General features: G+C 38.1%; 1 protein-coding gene across 20 annotated transcripts in view; it reads left to right on the forward strand.

Annotated features, from left to right (window-relative positions):
- RNF38 (ring finger protein 38) overlaps positions 1-23,757 on the forward strand; it is a 137,617-nt gene that overhangs the window by 90,682 nt on the left and 23,178 nt on the right. For 5 of the 20 annotated variants that reach the window (XM_059143628.1, XM_059143634.1, XM_059143641.1 and 2 more), the window contains 2 exons: positions 6,953-7,102; positions 16,905-17,098. The exons of 1 other annotated variant lie outside the window; for it this stretch is intronic. In XM_059143628.1, coding sequence (XP_058999611.1) covers positions 6,953-7,102; positions 16,905-17,098 — 344 coding nt within the window. Of the gene's footprint in view, positions 1-6,048; positions 6,189-6,952; positions 7,103-8,588; positions 8,723-13,151; positions 13,267-16,904; positions 17,099-23,757 lie in introns of those variants that run through there. 14 more of the 20 variants (XM_059143631.1, XM_059143639.1, XM_059143644.1 and 11 more) reach the window with 8 other exon arrangements.

A 23,757-nucleotide genomic window follows, 5' to 3' on the forward strand; every position in this document is an offset into this window, starting at 1 on the left:
CGTTGGATGAACTTTTAATTAGATTGCCATACTTAACCTGTGCTCATTTTTACTTTTTTTCAAGGTTGTGGGTGGGAAGTATGGATGAGAAATCCTTGAATAAAAATCTCAGATGGTTTGTATGGAAAGATTTTTGGTCAAGATTATCTTTGTCTTCTAGTCTGTTCCATCTATTTCTCTCTCTACTGTCCTGGTTTTATTTAGGCCACCTTCATTTTGTAATTCACTTTGCTAGTGTTTGTGTTGTGTCTGGGTCTATTTACTAGTTTTAAGGTTATTTTCCTATTAACCACATACATCAGGCATGTGTTTTCACTTTTCTGCTTTGGTTAACTCATAGCTTTATTTTTCTCTGGAGAGAGTATACAGATTGTAAACACATTTAAGTGTAGTTTTGGTCTAGTTCATTCATTCAGCAAATGTTAAATTCTTGAAGTGACTGCCTTTGTGGAGGAGATGAAGCAAATGCTTTAATTCTGTATAGTAAATTAAAAAATAAGAAATTTGAGCAAATAAAGTAAGAGGGACCATTTGCAGTCTAATTTTTTCCCCCAGCCCTTATTATTTCATTCCATGTTCCTTTTTTAAGGACTTCAGCACCTTTCATTCTCTGCTCTCTATTAGAGGGCACTGTTCTCGTTTAGTTCTTGTTGAATTGCCCCTTATAAGACTGATCTGAGGGCAAGAATAATTTCTTTTTCCCCGTATATTCATAGCATCTAGTACATAGTAGACATTTGAATTAATTATGCAAAATATTTGAATTAATTATGGATTTTATTTAATAAGAATTGGAAAGAGCTTGGTCACATTTTACCTTTTCAAATACATGTATATTTATGTATATACATCTTTCATACTGATTTGCCCTGGTTATAGTCTAGACACTTTCCAAATCTGTAATTTTTAGAGATAAATCTTGAAATCTTAAAGAGGTCATTTTAATTGCAATAATAGATAATCTTAATTGTGCTAAGAAGTTACCAGCCTAAATAAAATTATTTTATTTTTTTTTTATTTATTATTATTTTTTAAAGATTTTATTTATTTATTTGACAGAGAGAGATTACAAGTAGGCAGAGAGGCAGGCAGAGAGAGAGGAGGAAGCAGGCTCCCTGCTGAGCAAGGAGCCCCTATGTGGGGCTTGAGCCCATGACTCCCGAGATCATGACCTGAGCCGAAGGCAGCTGCTTAATGGCTGAGCCACCCAGGCACCTCTCTAGTTCCCTTTTTAAATTGTTGGTATTGTGATGAACATATTTGTGCATGGAGCTTTCCTCTTATTTGGGGGTATTCATATATTGGCATATAACCTGAGGATTTATCAGATGAAAGATTACTGATTCAGACTGTTCAAATAATTAATAAAATCTACTTGATTACTTTCCAGGAGATTAACATTGCCATTGTGGAAGCAGTGAGAATATGTGGATTTTTAGATAATTTGGATTTGACCTTTTCGTTTTTTAGGAAAACGAGGAAGACTTGGAGGAGTCAACACTAAGCATCTGACTCTTCATCTTCTATTTTGGTTGTTTTGGTCTTTTTTCTCCTCTTCTAAGAGGCTGTGACTTGTGACTTGAGTGCTTTTGACCAGTTGGTATGCTGCTAATAACAATGAACAACTTTTTTTTTTCTCCCCCCAAGTAATGTGGTTGTTTGGAGAAGACTATTTGGCCTTATAGCAGTTTATTTTGAAGAAATGCTGTCCTAGAGGTCATGTACCTACATATTCTCTACCTCACCTTTATGAGAAAAATGTAAATGAATGATGGATGAGAAGGAAGCTGCCATCAGAAGTGATTTTGGAGGAAGCGAGTTCTGGGACAATATCTGGATCTAAGTCCTATGTTATTTTTAGCACCATAACTGATAATAATTAGACTTTTCAAGACAGAGGTTAAATTGTTGGTTATATTATGGCTTACCCCAGGGAAAGGCCACATTACACAAAAGATGGCCTAAAATAGTATCATATTACTGCTTAAAAGGTTTAACTTTTCTGTAATTTTAGTCTTGTAAAACAGGTGCTTTTCTCAATTATGCTAGGTGAATTAATCATACAGTTATATGTAAATAGATAGTAAAAATGAAGTGTGGGGAGTTGCAGATTAATCAGCTTTCAGGGATGTTTTCTTGGCAGGACTTTTTAAACATGGGTTGCATTCTGAACAGAGACTGAAGTTAACTGTTACCTTCATAATGTTCAACAGTTGTCAGGTTAGAGAAGAATACAGTTGTATCAGTTTCCAGATATGGTATACTTTAAGTAATTTTAAATGAGGAAGATTGAGGAAAGTAGAGTTAGATCAGCAATAATTTACAAGGAAGTACTTTTTGAGTACTTAAAATAGCTTTATATAGACTTCGTGGAATAGTTTTTTATAATCCAGTTAGATTACAAAAAAGAATGCTCCTTTTTTGTAATTTTTTAAAAAAGTAATCTCTGCACCCAACATGGGACTCAAACTCAAAACTCCGAGATCAGGGCGCCTGGGTGGCTCAGTGGGTTAGGCCACTACCTTCAGCTCGGGTCATGATCTCAGGGTCCTGGGGTCGAGTCCCACATCGGGCTCTCTGCTCGGCAGGGGGCCTGCTTCCCTTCCTCTCTCTCTGCCTGCCTCTCTGCCTGCTTGTGATCTCTCCCTGTCAAATAAATAAATAAAATCTTTAAAAAAAAAAAAAAACAGTTGTATCAGTTTCCAGATATGGTATACTTTAAGTAATTTTAAATGAGGAAGATTGAGGAAAGTAGAGTTAGATCAGCAATAATTTACAAGGAAGTACTTTTTGAGTACTTAAAATAGCTTTATATAGACTTCGTGGAATAGTTTTTTATAATCCAGTTAGATTACAAAAAAGAATGCTCCTTTTTTGTAATTTTTTAAAAAAGTAATCTCTGCACCCAACATGGGACTCAAACTCAAAACTCCGAGATCAGGGCGCCTGGGTGGCTCAGTGGGTTAAGCCGCTGCCTTCGGCTCAGGTCATGATCTCAGGGTCCTGGGATCGAGTCCGGCATCGGGCTCTCTGCGCAGCGGGGAGCCTGCTTCCCTCTCTCTCTCTCTGCCTGCCTCTCTGTCTACTGTGATCTCTCTCTGTCAAATAAATAAATAAAATCTTTAAAAAAAAAAAAACCGAGATCAAGAGTCACACATTCTTCTAACTGAGCCAGCCAAGTGCCCTAAGAATGTTAGGCTCAGGTCATGATCTCGGGGTTCTGGGATCGAGTCCCGCATCGGGCTCTCTGCTCAGCAAGGATCCTGCTTCCCTCCCTCTCTCTGCCTGCCTCTCTGTCTTACTTGTGATCTCTCTCTGTCAAATAAATAAATAAAATCTTAAAATAAAATAAAATAAAATTCTTAAAGGTGTTTTAGTGGGTTGAGCATGAATTTTAGAGCCAGATAGACTTAACTTCAAATTATGGCTCTGGTATGCATGAGATATGTGCCCCCCCCCTTTTAAAGATTTTATTTATTTGACAGAGATCACAAGTAGGCATAGAGGCAGGCAGGCAGAGAGTGGGGGGAAGCAGGCTCCCTGCTGAGCAGAGAGCTTGATGTGGGGCTCTATCCCAGGATCCTGAGATCATGACCTGAGCCAAAAGACAGAGCCATAACCCTCTGAGCCAGGTGCCCAGGATATGTGGCTTTAATCAAGTCAGTTAAACCTGACTTTCAGTTTGTAAAGATGAAAGAGCCAGTTCAGTTCCTAGCATGAAGTTAGCTATTGCCAGATTTTGCTTAGATAAAAATGTCTTAATTTCTATTTTGATGATAAAGCTCTTCATCAAATTAATACAGCTAAAATTCTGGAGAAGAAACTTTCTTCAGGTGTGTGGTGAGCAATTTCCATTCTGTTTGATAAATACAGGCCATACAAGAGAAAGCTAGTATGGCCTTTATTTATCAAACAGACACACATTTAATACCTTAAAACATGAATCTCTTAAGTCACAGTTTACATGGGATTAAGCTGCAGGGCCCTGTGTAAGGGATTTTACCTGTCTGGTGCTGTGATGTCGTGAGAGGTTTGATGTCCTCTTCCAAGCTCACTGGTTGTTGGTTCAATATGGTTCTTGTAATTTTAAGACTGAAGTCCCCCATTTTCTAGCTAGCTGTCAGCTGGTGACTTTCTCAGCTCCTAGAGAGTGTCCTCATGTCTCTGCCACATGGCCCTGTTCATATGCCTTCTGACACCATTAATGGTGACCTGCAGGGCCGACAGAAGAATCTCTTCAGGAAGGGTCAGTAAGTCTTTTAAGAGTTTTCTCTAAGTCAGGCTTACCCTGATTAACTTGAAAATCAACTGACTTGGGATTTTAATTACACTTAAATTCCTTCACTTCAGTGAATGGGTTCATAGGATCGGTTATGTAATTTAACCTTACCATGAAAATGAAGTCCACTCCCTCTATAGTCCTGCCTACACACCATGGAGGGAGGGATTATACAGGAGATGTGTACCAGAGGTGGGAATCTTGGAAGCCCTCTTAGAATTCTGCCTTATATGGACACATAAAATTACTATATTTGATTTTACCCAGTGGGCGCACCTGGTTTCAAGCCCATCTATCATTATGTCCTGGTTCTTTATTAACTACAGCATTTGAATATGGTTTTTTTCCATTGTGTTTTTTGTCCTCCTTTTTATAGTCAAATGGAGCTTTTGACCGAAAGCAATTGTTGTGGGTAGGAGAGGAATATGCTTGAAAATACTGATTTATGAGCAGAAAGGCCAGGGTTTGCCAGAGTTTTGTTTTTGTTTTCTTTCATATATATGATTGAAATCTTAAGTTTTCAAAGGAACAAAGAATTAAGGAGAGGAAACCTGACTCCCTGATCTCTGTTTGCCAAGCTAGCCACGACACTAGCAGTTAGAGTGTGTTGCTCAGGCAGACTGCTTCAGGTATGATTGTTGAAGACGGGTGAGCTTTCTAAAACACTTTCAAAGATACCTTGCAAATTATAAGTTTAAGATTACAAAAATAATATGAAATTTACATAAAGGAACAGACTTTTTTTTGTTTGTTTGTTCTTTTTAAAGCTTTTATTTATTTATTTGACAGACAGAAATCATAAGTAGGCAGAGAGGGAGACAGAAAGAGGGGAAAGCAGGCTGCCTGCTGAGCAGAGAGCCCGGTGCGGGACTCGATCCCAGGACCCTGAGATCATGACCTGAACCGAAGGCAGTGGCTTAAGCCACTGAGCCATCCAGGTGCCCAGGAACACTGTTTTAAGAGAAGAGAATTGCTTTAAAGTGGTAAAAGAACTCCTTAGATTGAGTGAGGAGTCAGGAATGTGAAATACGCTTCTTCTTATGAAATCTTTCTGCATGTCTTCAGATAAACTCAAAGGTCCTACCTCTGTTCTAATTTTTGCCTGTATCCGGGCATTTAAAACAGCATCCTATTTGGCTGCTTTGCTACCCGCCCTCCCCCTTAAGTAGAATAAGCTCCTTGAGGGCAGGATCCGTATTTTGTCTTCTTTCCTAACGACTCTTGACTTGGAGGAGGCAATCAGTAAATATTCCTTGATTCTGCACGTCATACTTCATTGTGGTAAAGAATATTAGCACTTTCATATTTGTAGTGCAGAGATAAGTTTTAGCTCATGTTGAAGATACTTTATGTAGCAGTAGTAATGAATTCTAAAGTTAACGGCTCTCAAGTGATTTGTTTTTACTCCTAGGAAGGTGTTTGAAAATAAAAGTCTTACATATTAATGAATATAGCTTAATATATTAACCAGCAGGCCTGGTTATCTATTTACCAGGCTCATGGCAAACCAGAAACAATTTATAAAGGGGCTAAGGAAGGTTATTATAGAAGTATTATTAATATAATTAGCATGCCACTTAATGATCTGTCTCTGCCTTCCTCTCTGGTTACTTCTGTACTGGATAGCCAAACTGAACATTTTGCAGTTTCTTGACTACACTACTGTCTTTTGCCAGTTACCTCTCTGTAGCATCCAGTGCCTAGCATTATCATAGAAAGGTGATACTCTGTATATTGTACAGTGATTTGCTTTTGTTTCTTTTTCATAGCATACACTTCTTGAAGGTGGGAAACCATGCCTATCTTCTTTCAGTGCTTGTCACAGAATAGACATATGTAAAGGAATGAATGAGACAGTGAAACTGAAAACCAGACACGTGGTTTAAAGCACATGGTCTTCAATGTAGGGGTAAGCAAGTTCACAAACCTTAACTCCCAAGGGTAGTTCAGTCCACAGCACAGTGGTACAAGTGATGCTCCTGATGTCCATAATTAAAAATGCTGTAGATTTAAGTTTATATTACACACAAGTTAAAGGGGATTGACCTATAGTCAAGTCAAGCATATAAAACATGCAGTCATTTGCTTGGGGTCTTATGATCTTATCCTTTATTCTTAAGGTCACTAGGTTTGTGTTGAATAGAGCTGAGATGTCCACAGACTCTTCTTTTTTATACCTATGGTCCTTTTAGAAGGTTTGCTACAAATGTTCTGAAATATCTTCTTTGCAAGATCATACAGAAGGTTAATTAAAAAAACAGAATGAAAAATTATTAATCTTAGTGAAAATGGACAGTAATCTTTTTGTACTTAATACATGATTTTACCTCAGGTTTTCTTAACATGAAGTCTCATCTGTCCTTTAGAACTTTAGGATTAATACCAACAGAAAAGATATTAATAGATATTATTATGGGAAACATAGGAAGGACCTTGCATTTTTGAGCAGTGCTGTTTTGTCTTTTAAAAACGTTTCTGTAAGAGAGATCTGTTGCCAGAGGCAACCTTTGCCATCCTTATATTTGTTTTCATGTTTAAGATTAATTTTTAATTTCTTTCCAGTCTCTGCTAACACAAATACCTAGAAAATCCAGACTGTCCTTCATAGACATGATTCTCCACATTGGTGCAGCTAGCCATGAACTATCCTTTTCTTCTCCCTCTTTTTCCCAGATATCTCCCGGGGCCAATTCAGCACCTCTACCTGGCCATCCTAACAAGGTGATTTGTGAAAGGGTGAGACTTCAGAGCCTGTTCCCTCTCCTCCCAAGTGATCAGAATACTACCGTTCAAGAGGATGCTCACTTCAAAGCTTTCTTCCAGGTTCTTATATATTTACCCTTTCCATACGTAGGGCTGAAAGTCACAGATACATTTTAGGTTGTCTCTAGGAAGGCTTAAGACAGATTTCTCAATATCTTCTTTTCTGTTGTATATGGGAATAAGTATTCTTCTTAGAGGACTTCTTCAACATAACTTTTCAGCCAGCTTTTCTGAAGAATGTTTGTCCTTTCTTGAGTTGCTGTTTATCATTTGACCACTTAATATTCTTGTTTTTTGATCTTTTGGTCTTAATCACTTGTCTTAATAGCCCAAGTTTCATAGGAAAGTAGAAGATATTACAGATACATGAAGTTGTATGGGAATGGAAAAATGGAAGCATGCAAGATATTTTTTAAAGCCATCACTGTTTACTTGCTTAGTGCTGAGTTTGATAGTGATGTGTATTTCAAAAAGAACATGGTAGCTTGTCTTCTATCACTTTTGATACCTGTAGGTAAAATGTGATTAAAATTTTTGTTGTTATATATAAAATGAAAATAAGTTAAGGCAGGGACTATCATTAGTTTATTCACAAGATTGCTAGGATGTGCTCACATAAATTACTGGCAACTCAATTTCCAGCCCATTGTTCCTGGAGAAGCATGTTTTAGTAATGGAAGTCAGTATTAGTATTACCAAAAGAAAAGTAGTTAAACAGTTGCTTCTGGATATTAGGGTTGTGGACCAAGGCATAGATTTGTATATGTGTATACAAATCTGAAGTAGTGAGAGCCCCTAATCAAAGCTTGGACTTTTTGATAGAACCAGCTCATTTTCTCTTTGTGTAGGAGTGGTAGGTTGGGGCTTAGGACTAGTTCTGAAAGAAATGCTTGTTTGTGATACGTTAAATTGGAGATATGAAATTTGAGAATAGCTTTGTAGGTGATCCATGGCTCTTCAATGTGATATTCCTTGTTGCAGTTTGTGCCAAGTTTTCTCCTTTGCATGTATTGTCTCCTTTGTTTTTAATCCTCCTAATAATAACCCAGTCATGGATGGTTTTCTAGATGAAGAAATAGGCTCAGAAAAGCTCTCTGAGATGCCCAGTTAGAGAACTAATTAGTGGCAGAGACTCCGATTCACCTTTTGCTATTTCTTGTCTACTATAACATACCACCTTTAGATAACAGATATTTCTGTAAATAGTACAGTATATGTTAAGAGACGTAGTTATCTGTATTGAATTAAATGGAATATTGACTACTATTTTTGACACAGGATTGGTCTGTAATAGCTTGGTATTTAGTAGTAAAGTTATTTGATGTTTTCTTTGTTTTCCATACTTTGAGTCTGAGACATTAACTCAGTATTAACTTCAAACTCAAGGAGTTGTTGGCATATGCAATAGATTTAAACATACGTTTTGAACAAAACAAAGAGCCAGTTCCATTTGAGTGTTGCAGAAAGGTGAAAGGTATTATTGTCAAATTTTTATTTATAGCCCTAGTTAAACTTACATCTTACTTTTTTCTAACTTTAAAACAAGGCCCTCAGTGTACTTGGCTCCCAGGGAAGACTGGAGATTTTTCTCTGCCCACTTCCTCACCTACTACACTGTTGCACATGAAGCAAAGTAAATCCTTCTCACATCCCCTTTGAGATACTGTCACATACCTTCAGGTAATTCTGATAGTACAATCAGGTATGATTTCTTGTTATATTTCTCTCATTCTAAGAAAACTTAGTTGCCACATGAAAGGGAGAAATGTATACATTTCTTATCCTGGGAGTTACTCTTTTTATGTGTAAGGTTTTCATTTCTTGGCTCTCCCCCAAGTTCCTTCCCTCCCAGCCTTTTCTGCTTCCTTCCCCTTGGAAAACTTCATTTGAAATAGATTCATCTACCTCTTTCTTGCATTTTTCCCCCCCTAAAGCATCCTCTTTATTCCCTTATTTTAGCTGAAACCAGTTTCTCCTTAGAGGTATTATTTTCCCTGCAATCTTGTGCAGGAGTAAAAATAAATAAATAAATAAATAAATAAATAAAAATTGATCCCTTCCCTCCAAGCATGGGAATTAAGTATGCATCCAGTAAGTGGGATGGTCATAGAGAAGAAGGAAGGTGTTTGGTACTCTCTGGGATCCCTGTTTCCAACCACCAGTCATCTTTGAACAAAAACCTGTTTTTGAGCTGTATTTGTTATAGCTCAAATATAGTTATATTTGTTGTTTATTAAAGATCTTTGTACTTTGCTTATTTTATATTACTCATAAATTTTACATTTTAAATTTTATATTACTCAATCTTTCAAAATTTGCATGCTTTTTTAATTTTCAAAATTAAAAGTATTTCATATATGAAAGTTATAAAGTATAAAGCAGACACATGTATAATTTATAGATTTATTTATTTATTTGACAGAGAGAGAGAGAGAAAGAGAGAGAGAGAGAGATTTCAAGTAGGCAGAGAGGCAGGCAGAGAGAGAGGAGGAAGCAGGCTCCATGCCAAGCAGAGAGCCCGATGCGGGACTCTATCCCATGACCCTGAGATCGTGACTTGAGCTGAAGGCAGAGGCTTAACCCATGAGCCACCTAGGCACCCAACAGACACATGTATAATTTAAAAAACACCATCTATCCTAAGACAACCATTACCAATACTTTAGAAATACTCAAATGACCTTTTACATCTTCTTGCTGTCCCATACCTGTGCCTTGGGTAAAACTGAATTTTGAGGGTGCCTGGGTGGCTCAGTGGGTTAAGCCTCTGCCTTTGGCTCAGGTCATGATCTCAGGATCCTGAGATCAATCCCTGCATCAGGCTCTGTGCCAAGCAGAGAGCTTGCCCCTCTCTTGCCCCTCTCTCTCTGCCTACTTCTCTGCCTACTTGTGATCTCTCTCTCTGTCAAATAAATGAAATCTTGAAACACACACACACACACACAAATAAATTCTGAATTTTGTGTTTAATACCCCTTGCTTCTCTAAGTGGTTTCACTACATGCAGTATCCCTCAGTTTCTGAACTTAATATAAATAGTATCAAACATTGTATTTTTGTCATTTTGAGATTCAGCATTGTTGGTGCATGCTGCCATGTAGTTGACTCATTTTCCTTTCAGTATTTCATTTAATATGGATATGCTGAGGTTAATGTTACTCAAATTTGCATGCTCTTTTTGATGGACATATCTAGTAGTTCATAGTTTTTTAGTTTTTTTTACTATTACTACAAGCATTGTTGCCATGAATATTCTTATATGTGTTTCTTGGTTGATATCAGTTGATTTTTTTTTTTTTTTTTTTTTAAGATTTCATGAGAGCGAGGAAACACCAAGGGTGGGCAGGGGCCAAAGAGGGGGAGGGAGAAGCAGACTCCCCACTGAACAAGGAGCCCAGTGAGGGGCTTGATCCCAGACCCTGGGATCATGACCAGAGCCAAGGCAGATGCTCAACTGACTGAGCCACCCAGGTGCCCCTCAGCTGATACTTTAATTTCCGTAAAAGTGACGGCTTTGTGTATTTATCATTTTGGATTTTTGCACAGAAGAGGTATAGATATAAGCACATTTGCATCTCTATTAAAATCTATATTTAACATTAGAATCAAAATACCCCCTATAATTGTTCTAGAAATTTAAAGTATAATTAACATTTAGTAAAATTCATTCTTGTTAGTACAGGTTTGTGACTTTTGACAAACGCATACAGATGTGGAGCTACTGCCACAATCAAGATAGTAGAACAAATTCGTCTCCTGGAAAGATTCCCTCTTGTCTCTTCTATCTACCCCTTATAGTTTTGAAATTATTAGTTTCTGTGCTATCAACCAATTCATTGATTGTGATTGAAGATAGGGTGCTTTCATAAAACAGGTACATTGTGGAGAATTTCAATTTCATGTCAAGCACAACTCTTGATTTCGGGGTATATGTGTGTTTGTCCTAATGATAGCTGTGTGATACTTCATTTTGTAAATTTGTGAACGTTAAGTAGGCGATTGAAATTTTCATAATTTATACACAGAAATAGGTTTCTGAAAGAGAAGACTGTTGTAAAAAAAAAAAAAAAACCTCCAGCAAATTTAGAGACTTAATAAAAATTTCAGCCAAACTAGAAGAGTTTTATAATTTTAGAAACCATACAGAGTTATCCTAAATTCATAAGACAGATTTTCAAAAAAAAGACGGGTGAAAACTTTTTTGAAAATTGTTATAAGGGACAATATGCCATAATAGATACTAAATCATATTATAAAGAAATAGCTCCATGTCAGTGGGCTGTTTGTTTTTAAACATGGTGGATGTTTTTCAGTCCCCGTCTTATGGGACCTCTCAGTTGAGTCTTTGAAACTCCATTCTACTGGCTTTTCTCATGACATTTCACTTTCCTTTCATTAGCTGCTCAGCATAAAGTATTAAGAATTGAATATTGGGCTTCCCTTTCTATGTATAAATTATTTGGGGGAAATTCTGTCCATGCTTGTAACTTCATTAACCTACCATCTATCTGTATACTAGAAACTATAACTTCTAGTCTCTGATCTTCAGCTGTCTGCAGCACAGCTCCATCTCAGAGGTATCTCAGGGTATCTCAGAGGGATCTCTTGATTTCAGGTTGTTCTTAATATCTTCTCCGTTTTCATGTTTATGCTTCAGGTTTTTTATTTTAACCATTGATTTGTCTTTACAGCTTAAAATTATTATAGTTAGAAATTCATGATGGATAAAATCTAGTGCTCTGGTGAAATTAATATACCATTTAGAAACAAATTACAACATCAAGGTAAATAAGTTTTTGTGAACCAGTAGTATTTTGTGTAATTAAAAATTAAGAAAGGGATGACTGGGTGGTTCAGTCAGTTAAGTGTGTGAAGAGCTAACCTGTGGTTTGAATTCTCAGGGGAGAAATCTCTTTTCCAGCTCCCAGTCCAGACAGAGTAGATATGTTTTCTTATTCTCCATACCAGTGAGATTTTTCTAGTCTTCCTATTTTATTTATTTATTTTTAATTTTAAGTAGACTCCATGTTTATCATGGAGCTCAAACTCACAACCTTGTTATCAAGAGTCCCATGTTCTACCGACTAAGTCAGCCACGGGCCTATCTAGTCTTCCCTTTTATTGAAAATATAGTACTTTGGAAATTTTGGTCCTATGCAAGGCTCTGAGTGAGTGATAAAGCCGTATCTTCTGTGTCCTGCCCCAAGATTAAGAAAATAAAACAAAAACAATCCTGTCTTTCAGTTTTCCTCTTTGTTTTTGGTCCTTGGTAATTTTTCCTTTATTCTGAGTTCATCATTGCATTTTTTTTTTTTAAAGAATTTATTTATTTATTTGACAGGGAGAGATCACAAGTAGGCAGAAAGGCAGGCAGAGAGAGAGGAGGGGAAGCAGGCTCCCTGCTGAGCAGTTAGCCTGATTCGGGGTTCGAACCCAGGACCCTGGGATCATGACCTGAGCTGAAAGCAGAGGCTTTAACCCACTGAGCCACCCAGGTGCCCCTCATCATTGCATTTAAAACCTATTCTGGGGGCGCCTGGGTGGCTCAGTCATTAAGCATCTGCCTTTGGCTCAGGTCATGATCCCAGCATCCTGGGATCAGCCCCGTATTGGGCTTCCTGCTCCGTGGGAAGTCTGCTTTCCCTCTGCTAGTATCCCTGCTTGTGTTCCCTCTTTTGCTGTGTCTCTCTCTCTCAAATAAATAAATAAAATCTTTAAAACCTATTTTTGTTGTATGTAAGCCATTATTCCTGGGTGTTATTCTGTTATGATTTTCATATTTGGTCCATGATTTTGTCAAAACAGAAGTCTTTATTAAGTTTAGAATACTTTCTCCCCCTACCCCCATAACTACAGTGGTTATCTTGCATGCTTTGTCTAAGTTGATTATAAAATTGAAAACCAGTAAAGATTCTTCATCATGTTAGGAGTATCTCTTTAGTCATTGCAGAACCTAGTAGCATGTTGGCCTGTGGAGGAGACGTTAATTACATCTTTTACCTGTTCTACTCAAAGAATGCATTAGGTGACAGAATGATACAGATTTGTTCTCACCTTTGTTTTTTCTAGACTCTGATTACCTTTTATACTTCCTGCAACAGAAAAACCATGTGCTTAAGTTCTTGGGGTGCCTGAATTAAGCTGCTGCTTCCTGTTCAGGTCATGTTTCTGGAGTCCCAGGAGGAAGGCTCCCCTCCCCCCCCCAAGGCTCCCTGCTTGGTGAGGTGTGTGCTGCTCCCTCTGCCCCTCACCCTGTTCTCATGCTCTCTCTCAAATAAGTAAATACATTTTTTCATTTCTTAAAGACTTTATCTATTTAATTGACCCAGATTGAGAGAGAGAGGCAGACGGCAAGAGTAGGAACACAAGCAGAGGAGGTGGATGAGGGAGAAGCAGGTTTCCTGCCAAGCAGGCAGTCAAATGCAGAGCTCCATCCCAGGACCAGCAGGCAGCGAGAGAGAGAGAGAGAGAGAGAGAGAGAGAGAGAGAAGCAGGTTCTCCAGTGAGCAGAGAGCCCGATGCAGAGCTCAATCCCAGGACCCTGAGATCATGACCTGAGTCGAAGGCAGATGCTTAACCACCTGAGCCACCCCAGGCATCCCTTCCCTCAAGCATTTTTAGCATCTTTTTTTTTTGCTGAGTAAAGTCCCATACTAATGTAATTCTTGTTTCTTTGTAGGTTATTCCCTCTATTTTCTGGAAACAGGGTATTTTTGGAGTTCCTTAGAGTACTTAAATTGAGGAGGAATGTGATGAAATCATGTTGTATATAGTAAACTTACTATTATTTCCCTGTCTTTTTTATTTTTTCCCCTGTCTTTAAATACCCATTTTGGTTTTCTGTTACTTTGAGTAAAAAAGGAAGACTTACTACCCTAGTACTAATGAATCGCTCATTTCCCACTCTTTGTCTCTCCTTACTGCCTAATGTGAACCTATAACAGTTCAAAAAGAAGAGAAACTTTCCTAGGCACCTTTGCTGATCTCTTTAAAAACAATTCATTTGTTGTAAAATAAGAAGAGGTTCATTAACATCACTGAAAATATGTAAAGATTGATCGCCTAAGTGCTTCTTCGGGTCATTTTTGTGGGTCTGTACCACCCCCCTCCTTTTGGAGCAGTTAAAATTCAGAATTCCATATCTTAGCTTGCTTTAAGCTTTCAGTAGAGGATATATATGAAGGCTAATGATCAAATTGGTTGCTAGCATTTAGTAGTTTAAAAAGTCAGATTTGTTTTACCAACTGAGATTACTTATTTCTAGTGCTTGTGTCTAGTGCTTGTGTGTATGTATGAGTTTGCCAGGTCTTCATCAGTCGGCTTTTTAAAATCAAAATACCTATGTTTCATTGCTTACTTTTTAAGTTTTAGGATTATTAGAGCATAACTGATTTTTTTCCCTAAAATCAAAGGGCAAAAAGCATTTATAATTTTTTTTTTATTTTTTTAAAAAGATTTTTATTTATTTATTTGACACAGAGAGAGAGATCACAAGTAGGCAGAGAGGGAGGCAGAGACAGAAGGGGAAGCAGGCTCCCTGCTGAGCATAGAGCCCAATGAGGGACTCAATCCCAGGACCCTGGGATCATGACCTGAGCCAAAAGCAGAGGCTTAACCCACTGAGCCCCCCAGGTGCCCCAAAACAAGCATATCTTTAAAAAAAAAATTTTTTTTAATTTACTTATTTGATAGAGGGATACAGAGCATAAGTAGGCAGAGCAGCAGGGAGAGGGAGAACCAGGCTTTCCTCTGAGCAGGGATCCCGCTGCAGGGCTCCATTCCAGGATCCTGGGATCATGACCTGAGCAGCAGGCAGCCACTTAACTAACTCAGCCACCCAGGTGCCCCTAAAAACAAGCATATTTTTAATAGCACCATTAAATCTATGGAGAAAATAAGGTATATCTTTGTGGTTCTGAAAACGATATAATATTATATATATATATATATATATATATATATATATTGTTTTAATTAAAATGGCAAATTTGAAATATAATCTTAAATACAAAGGGAAGGTGACATTTTTGGAATACCTCTGCTAAATAACTTGGAAAGATCAGAAGTAACCATTGCAGTTTGCTTTATTCCTATCAGTTTAACCAGTTCTGTTTTATATGCTGATCTCTTAAAAATTTAATGTTGTAGTATTATAGCCGTATATACTCTTTTGCTAATGTTTCGATTTTTTTTGTGCTGGCAACAGGTGCCAATTATTTTGCAACCAAAAGTGCTTTAATGCCCAAGTAATTAAAACTTGAAGGAGTAGATTTTAGATAAGAGAGGTTCTCTTAGGAAACACATAGCCCTCGCCAGACATATGGTTAAGTTGTAGTTTTGACAGTTTTTATGAGACTGGATTGGAAAATTGACATGTGTGGGGAATCCTAGAGAGTTGAATTCAACTAAGATCCATATCAGTTTTATAGCTAATAAACAGTGCTGTGACCCTTGAAAACTCAACATGAAACAAGTACAGGTTTTGAATTATCCACCACTCTCATGTTTACCTGGAACTCCATGTCTTTCCAAATGTTGTGATGATCTAGTTAAGAACCGATGATTTAGATAAAGGGACGACTGGGTAGCTCAGTGGGTTAAGCTTCCAACTCACTCTCAGTTCAGGTCATGCCTTGTAGTCACAAGATCGAGCCCCACGTCGTGCTCTGGCTTAGTTCAAAGGCTACTTCAGATTCTCTTTCCCTTTCCCTCCTGCTCATTTCTCTCTCAGATAAATAAATAAGATCTTTAAAACAAAACAAAACAAAACTGATGCGCTAGATTAGTTGACGGTTTCTTTCTTTTTTTTAAAGATTTTATTCATTTATTTGACAGATCACAAGTAGGCAGAGAGAGAGAGAAGCAGGCTCTCTACTGAGCAGGGAGCCCAGTGTGGGGCTCGATTTCGGGACCCTCAGATCATGACCTGAGCCAAAGGCAGAGGCTTAACCAACTGAGCCCCCCAGGCACCCCTGGTTTCTTTGTTTTATGTAAATGTTGTTTTATCCCTATAAGCCTTGTTAAAGAAAATTAATGGCCTTAACAATAGGAATAAAGAAGCAGAAGAGTGTTATTTAGAATCAAATCAAGGGCCTACTGGAATTCTACCCCCTCCTCATTGATCTCTTAGATGAGAATTGACCCTTAAAAGAGTAGCTTAACTGATGGGGAACATAGTGGAATTGCAGTTGGTCAAGCTTCTGACTCTTGATTTTGGCTCAGGTTGTGGAATCAAGCCGGTGTTGGGCTCACACTGGCGGGGAGTCTGCCTGAGGTTCTCTCTCTCCCTCTTCACTGCCCCCCTACACCCCACCACCAGTGCTCTCTCTAGAATGAATAAATAAAATTTTTTTTAAGTGGTCAAGTTCCATACAATTGCTTATCACCTTATTGTATATCTTAAATGTTGATGAGTTTTATGATTTTTTTTTTTTTTTAGACTTTATTTATTTATTTGACAGAGAGAAATCACAAGTAGGTAGAGAGGCAGGCAGAGAGAGAGAGAGGAGGAAGCAGGCTCCCTGCTGAGCAGAGAGCCCGATGTGGGACTCGATCCCAGGACCCTGAGATCATGACCTGAGCCGAAGGCAGCGGCTTTAACCACTGAGCCACTCAGGCGCCCTTTTTTTTTTTTTTTGAGTTTTATGATTTTTAAGAAACAGATTTTACTTTTCATTTGATAGTTACTTTGTATCTCCCTTCCCTTACCTAGAATCTGTTCTTTAAAGGTATTTAATTTGGGTTGACAACATATTTTCCCTCTCCTTTACTCTCTGAGGTACATGTATTTAAACACCTGTGCACGTATAGTAATGCAAAATACTTAAAAGGTTTCATTAAGTTGATTTTGTTGCATTGGCAGAGTGAAGATAGTCCGAGTCCCAAGAGACAGCGCCTCTCTCATTCAGTCTTTGATTATACATCAGCATCACCAGCTCCCTCACCACCAATGCGACCATGGGAGATGACATCAAATAGGCAGCCCCCTTCAGTTCGATCAAGCCAACATCACTTCTCAGGGGAACGATGCAACACACCTGCACGCAACAGAAGAAGGTTAGTTGACGACAGTGTATTTCTTAAATTTTCTTCCATTGGTAGATTTTATGAGGTTTTTTTTTTTTTAATGTCAGGAAGCATTTCTTTTCTATGGGCATTTTATAAACACATCAACACATATGTACTCCTCCACTCACACATGAAAAACATGACACATTGTTTAGATTCCCACACTAGAGCATGAGAGTTCATTTAGCTTGTGGTTAATAGGTGAAGAAATTGAAAGAGGCTAAGGTGATTTATCTAAAATGAATCCATACTATTATATATGAATTCATCTACTTTATGGTTTAAGGCTTTGTGTGGGCTAGCCAGCAATTCTGATTACAGAAAAATGCATTTTATAGTTCCAAACTATAAGGAAATATGGAGACTCTAGAAATGAGCTACCTCTTTTTCACTTCATACCTAATTTATCTTTAAGACAATTGGGAGCTTAATTAGGTTTCTTATAAAACTGTAGAGCCTGTGGTATGAAAGACTGACTGAGGTTTATTACAGTGCCCAGTCCTCTCTGTCATGGTACTTGGTCCCTGGCTTTCCTTCTCAGAACAATGTATTTCTTCTGAACTTCTTTCTCTTCAGTTGTGGCCTGAGCTCATAACATTCCTTCTTCAGAGAATTGTGTATCCTTAGAATGAGACACATGTTTGCATGTCCAGGATGTTGATAATCTAAGAAACATTGAAACTCTTGAGTTAGGAAGGTGTTAAGGACTGAAAGTTTGTGTCTCTTCAAAATTCATATGTTGAAGCCCTAATTCCCAGTGTGGCTATATTTGCAGATGGAGTCTCGAAGGAAGTAATTAAGGTTGAATGAAATCATAAGGGTAGGGCCCCCCAATCCAATAGGATTGGTGTCTTTATAAGAAGAGACACCAGAGAGCTCATTTACTCTGGCATGCAAGGACACAGTGAAAAGGTGTTCATCTGCAAACCAGAAAAAGAGCTCTCACCAGAAACTCATCATGCTGACACCTTGATCTCGGATTTTTACTCTCCAGAGCTGTAAGAAAATTAGTTTTTGTTGTTTAAGTCACCTGGTGTGTGGTGTTTTGTTATGGCATCCCTGGGAAACTAATACTGAAGGATCTTAAAACCACCATTCTTGGGATGACTGGGTGGTTCAGTTGGGTAAGCATCTGCCTTCAGCTCAAGTCACCACCCAGCTTCCTGGGATCAAGTCTGGAATTTGGCTTCTTGCTCATCAGGGAGCCTGCTTCTCCCTCTGCCTCTGTGTGCACTTTCTCTCCCTGACAAAACGTTAAAAACAAAATAAAACAAGGAAAACACCGTTCTTTGTTCCAGATGAGACAAAATAAACCTGTTTCTGAGTTATATTCTGTTGACACACTGAAGCTTTTACTTGGTCCATTTCCCCCCAGTTTTATTTAGGTTAAAATAATGTATGTCAACCCAGGTGAAATATTTTATAGATGTTAAATATAATAGCATGAGACAATATGGTTGTTTTTTTCAAGCTTACAGTCTGAGCACCTGCTGTACTCTTTTCTATTGTTTTGTGATGAAATGTGTCATACAGTCAGAAGAACATGTAAACCAAGCATAACTTAAAAGGATAACACACAAGTGTACCAACACCCAGATTAAAATAGAACATTGTTAATAATTCAAAAGCCACTATTCATCCTTCCTAGAGGATAAACCCTGTTCTGTGATTGACATCATTCCATTGTTAGTATTTTTTAATACCTAGGAATGTATTTAAAACAACGTGATTTTAGGTTTTGCTGGCTTTACTCTCATTTAAATGTATTCTTCTTTGACTTTATCAAACATTCTATTTTTTTTTTAAAGATTTCATTTATTAATTTAACGGAGATCATAAGTAGGCAGAGCAGCAGGCAGCGAGAGAGAGAGAGAGAAGCAGGTTCTCCAGTGAGCAGAGAGCCCGATGCAGAGTTCAATCCCAGGACCCTGAGATCATGACCTGAGTTGAAGGCAAAGGCTTAACCAACTGAGCCACCCAGGCTTTCCTCAAACATTTTATTTTTAATGTGGATAGCAGTAGTTCATTTATTTTTAATGGGTATAATCTTACATTATATTGATACCCCATTATTTATCCATTTATTGAATAATGGGTATCCTCAGTTTCTTAGTATTATATAGAGTATTGTTAAGAACCTTTTAAGGGTACACAGTTCCGGTATACATGTGGAAACATTTCACTAGTGTGTAAGCTTAGGAACATAATTATGGGTCATAGATCAGCTTTGGATCATAAGGGGAATGTAAAAGGTGTCTATTTCCAGATGGTAATAGTAACTAGTTAAGGTTTGTTAAATTGAAGAGAAGCATCATGCTCTAAGCTTATGGAAACACAGAGTGGGGAGGATAGGAGGAAGCAAGCACTTACCTAGAAAACTGACTTACAGGCTTATTCTGCTCAGCAGTGTGTGTTATTCCTTAACCTCATTCTCCATTAGGTACTTTATTATAGGCTGGCTATAGGCTTAAGCTGCCAGATTGCCTCCTAGAAGAAGGCTGTGCAAGCAGATACAATATTCAGCAGCAGTCTAATAGAATTTAAGATACAAAGATGAACGCACAAAGTGAAAGAAGGACACTAAACTCAGTAAAACAACTTAAACAGTTAATAGAACAGATAATTTTTAAGTAAGTATAACGAGAGAGATGCAAGAGGATATTCATAAAAGTCAACTAGAAACCTTACTAAAGAAAAATTCAGAACTCAGGAAATGTGCAGAAAAGGTGTCCTAGTTTCTGGAAGATCAAGTGGAGAAATTTTCCCAGATACAATGTAAAAGGCAAAAGGAAAAGTGTGGATAAAAATGTTTAAATATAGAGACAGATCCATCGGTTTTAAGTATGTCTAATATTTTCACACGGAGACAATTGAAGGGACCTTTTTTTTTTTTTCCTTTTAAGATTTTATTTATTTGACAGCACAAGTAAGGGGAGTGATAAGCAGAGGGAAAGGGGAAACAAGTTCCCCACAGAGCAGGAAAAGTCCAATGTGGGACTCAATCCCAGGACCCTGGGATCATGACCTGAGCTAAAGACAGTTGCTTAAGCAGGCACCTTGAAGGGACCTTTTTTTCCTTTACATCCCAGAAAACATTCCTTCATTTTTTCATTCATGCATTCATTTATTATTTTTATTAACATATAATGTATTATTTGCCCCGGGAGTACAGGCCTGTGAATCACCAGGCTTACACATTTCACAGCACTGATACAGCACATACCCTCCTCAATGTCCATAACCCAGCCCCACCCTATCTCAATCCCCCCACCCCTCAGCAACCCTCCGTTTGTTTTGTGAGATTAAGAATCTCATATGGTTTGTCTCCCTCCCAATCCTATCTTGTTTCGCTTTTTCCTTCCCTAACCCCCACAAGGCCTCACCCTGCCTCTTAAATGCCTCATATCAGAGAGATCATGATAATTGTCTTTCTCCAGTTGACTTATTTTGCTCAGCATAATACCCTCTAGTTCCATCCATGTCATTGCAAATGGCAAGATTTCATTTCTTTTGGTGGCTGCATAGTATTCCTATGTGTGTGTGTTTGTGTGAGAGATAGAGAGGGAGGGAGAGAGAGAGACACATCTTCCTTAGCCATTCATCTTTTGATGGACATCTAGGTCTGAAGGGACCTTTTTAAAGAAATAATGCAAAACCGTTTCTCAGAATTTAAGAAACACTTGAGTGTTGAACAAGATTTTGGTGAACTTGCAGAACCTACACCAAGAATAATAAAAATTCACAAATATTCCGAGACAGAAACTTTGAGTTCTGCCAGCTGATTTATCACTTAAGTATAAAGCCAAAATATAATTGCATTTCAAATATTAAGAAACCATATTGACCCGCAAGAAATCCTCCCTGAAAGAATTGTTAAAAATTGTATTCTCTCCCGGAAGTAGAAGAGTGAGAGCAAGAACTAGGATTCAAGACCACTGGTTAGCAAAGGAAATGAAAAAGACATACTATTTAAGTCTGAATAAAGGCCTGTTGTTTAAAAAAGAAAAAGAAATTCAGAAAAGATCTGCACATGAGTTGGGGATAGAGCAGAGAGAAGAGTTTAATTTCTGCCTGTCAGGAATGCTGAGTAAATCTAGGTGGGTTTTTTGTTTTTTGTTTTTTGTTTTGAAAAGTGAAAGTATATATTTAAAAATTAAGGGTCATCACTAGGAGAATAGAAATAAGGAATGTATAGCTTCTATAACAAAACAGATTAACAACACATATAGAAAACTCCGGACAGAACAGTTTTGTGGCAAATGATACACCAAAAATAAAATGAACAAAATATAAAGTCAACTGAAATATTTCTCCATATTTTATTATTATTTCTTATTTTTAGATTTTAAAAATTATTCCGCTTTCTAAATGTCCAAAGGCACACATAGCATTTAGTGAGAGGCCATATAGTAAAGATAAAGGGGATCAAATAATAGACCTGAATGTCACCATGAGGACTTGGATCTTAATTTGTGTTTTGTTGGAGTGCTGCTGATATGATTTTTGAATGGGAAGATGAGAACCAAGTGTCAACAATGGAATAATACAGTAATAAAGGGGCCCTTAAAATTTATAGGTTGAGGGCGCCTGGGTGGCTCAGTTGGTTGGGCGACTGCCTTTGGCTCGGGTCATGATCCTGGAGTCCTGGGATCGAGTCCCACATGGGACTCCCTGCTGAGCAGGGAGTTTGCTTCTCCCGCTGATCTCTCCTCTCATGCTCGCTCACTCTCTCTCTCAAATAAATAAATAAAATCATTTAAAAATTTAAAAAAAAATTAATAGATTGAGTAGATTTTTAGGAGATAAATGATCTAAGCACATGTACTTTATATTTTATAGATTTTAAGGTATGTATTTTCCCATATCTTAACATCTATTAAGGACTTAGAATTGATGGTATATCATTGTTTAATTGGCAATTTTTAAAAAAATGTTAAACAGTCTTTTATCTTTTTTTTTTTTTTTTTTTTTTTTTTAAGATTTTACTTATTTATTTGACAGAGAGAGAGAGACCACAAGTAGGCAGAGAGGGGAGTAAGCAGGTCATGACCTGCCTTCGGCTCAGGTCATGATCTCAGGATCCTGGGATGGAGTCCCGTTGAGCAGAGAACCCGATGCGAGACTCCATCCCAGGACCCTGATATTATGACCTGAGCCGAAGGCAGAGGCCTAACCCACTGAACCACCCAGGCGCCCCAAGTCTTTTATCTTATATATTTATTTTTATGATTTAATTTTAAGTAACCTCTACAGCCAGCTCAGACTCATAACCCTGAGATCAAGAGTTGCATGCTCCACTGACTGAGCTAGCCAGGCACCCCCATACAACAGTCCTTTAAAATACTTGTACAGATAAAGGAGTGCCTGGGGGGCTGGGTCGGTTAAGCATCTGACTCCTGGTTTCAGGCTCAGGTCATGAACCTCAGGGTTGTGAGATAGAGCCCTGTATCAAACTCTCTGTCAGGCATGGAGCCTGCTTAAGATTATCTTTCTCTCCCTCTGCTCCTCCCCACCTCCCCTAAAAAAATTATATAAAGAGGAGATAAGACAACTATATGCAATAATGAGATCCTGTATTGGATTCTCAGCAGTGAGGGGGCATAGTTGGAAAAACCAGTGAAATCTGAAATCTGCTCTGTTTAATTAATAGTACAATACCAAGGTTTATTAATTTTAGTAATTTTTCTATGGTTATGGAAGATAATAGGATAAAGGAAAGCTGGGCAAAGGGTATACAAAAAACCATACTAAAATTATCTCAAAACATTTAAAAAGTGAGTTCTAGGGTGGATGACATCTTAAATTCAGTGAAATACAGTATGTAGATTTTGAAGTAAAGTTAAGTACATTTTGCAGAAAGAGAAATATTAAAATAAAGTTAGTGGAGGCAGTTAATGAAACAAGAACCCGGCATGTGTATCAGGAGCACTATTGAAAAGTTAATGTCAAAGAGGAATGTTGTTGTTCTCTTTAAGACTGGGGAGTTGGGAGTGAGAAGAAGCATATTTAGAGGTAGAGAGGTGATCTGATGTGTGCAGCTGTGTTTGGAATGGGACTGTTTGGCCTCTTTTGCCCAATGTAGAGTACATTTTGTTTGTTTATTTAAAAGATTTATTTGATAGAGAATGAGAGAGAGAGAGCACTTGCATGAGAAGGGCAGGGGGCAGAGGGAGAAGCAGACTCCTGCTGAGCAGGGAGGGAGCCTTATGCCAGGATCATGACCTGAGCCGAAGGCAGTTGCTTAACCAACTGCCTTCGGCTCAGGTCATGATCCTGGTGTCCCAGGTGCCCTTTTGTTTGTTTATTTTAAAGATTCTATTTGAGAGAAAGAGCTTGAGGGAGCACAAGCAGTGGAGAGAGAAACAGTTTGCCCATCGAGCAGGGACCTGATGCTGGGGGGTGGTGGTCATAACCAGAGCCAAAGGCAGCCACTTAACCCACTGAGCCATCCAGGTGCCCCTGTAGAGTACATTTGAATGAGGCTGCTTTTTTGAATTGCACTAGTGCTGAGCCATTGTAAAAAGCCTTGGAGGTGAATTGTGGAATTGTAGAGAATGGAAATCTATTCACAATAACAACTTGACAAAATTTGTGTTAAACTACATAGATGACTGGGGTGTAGGGGGAGTAAAAGTGGTTTCCTTCAT

Source organism: Mustela lutreola, chromosome 12, assembly GCF_030435805.1.
Source record: "Mustela lutreola isolate mMusLut2 chromosome 12, mMusLut2.pri, whole genome shotgun sequence".
NCBI lineage: Eukaryota > Metazoa > Chordata > Mammalia > Carnivora > Mustelidae > Mustela > Mustela lutreola.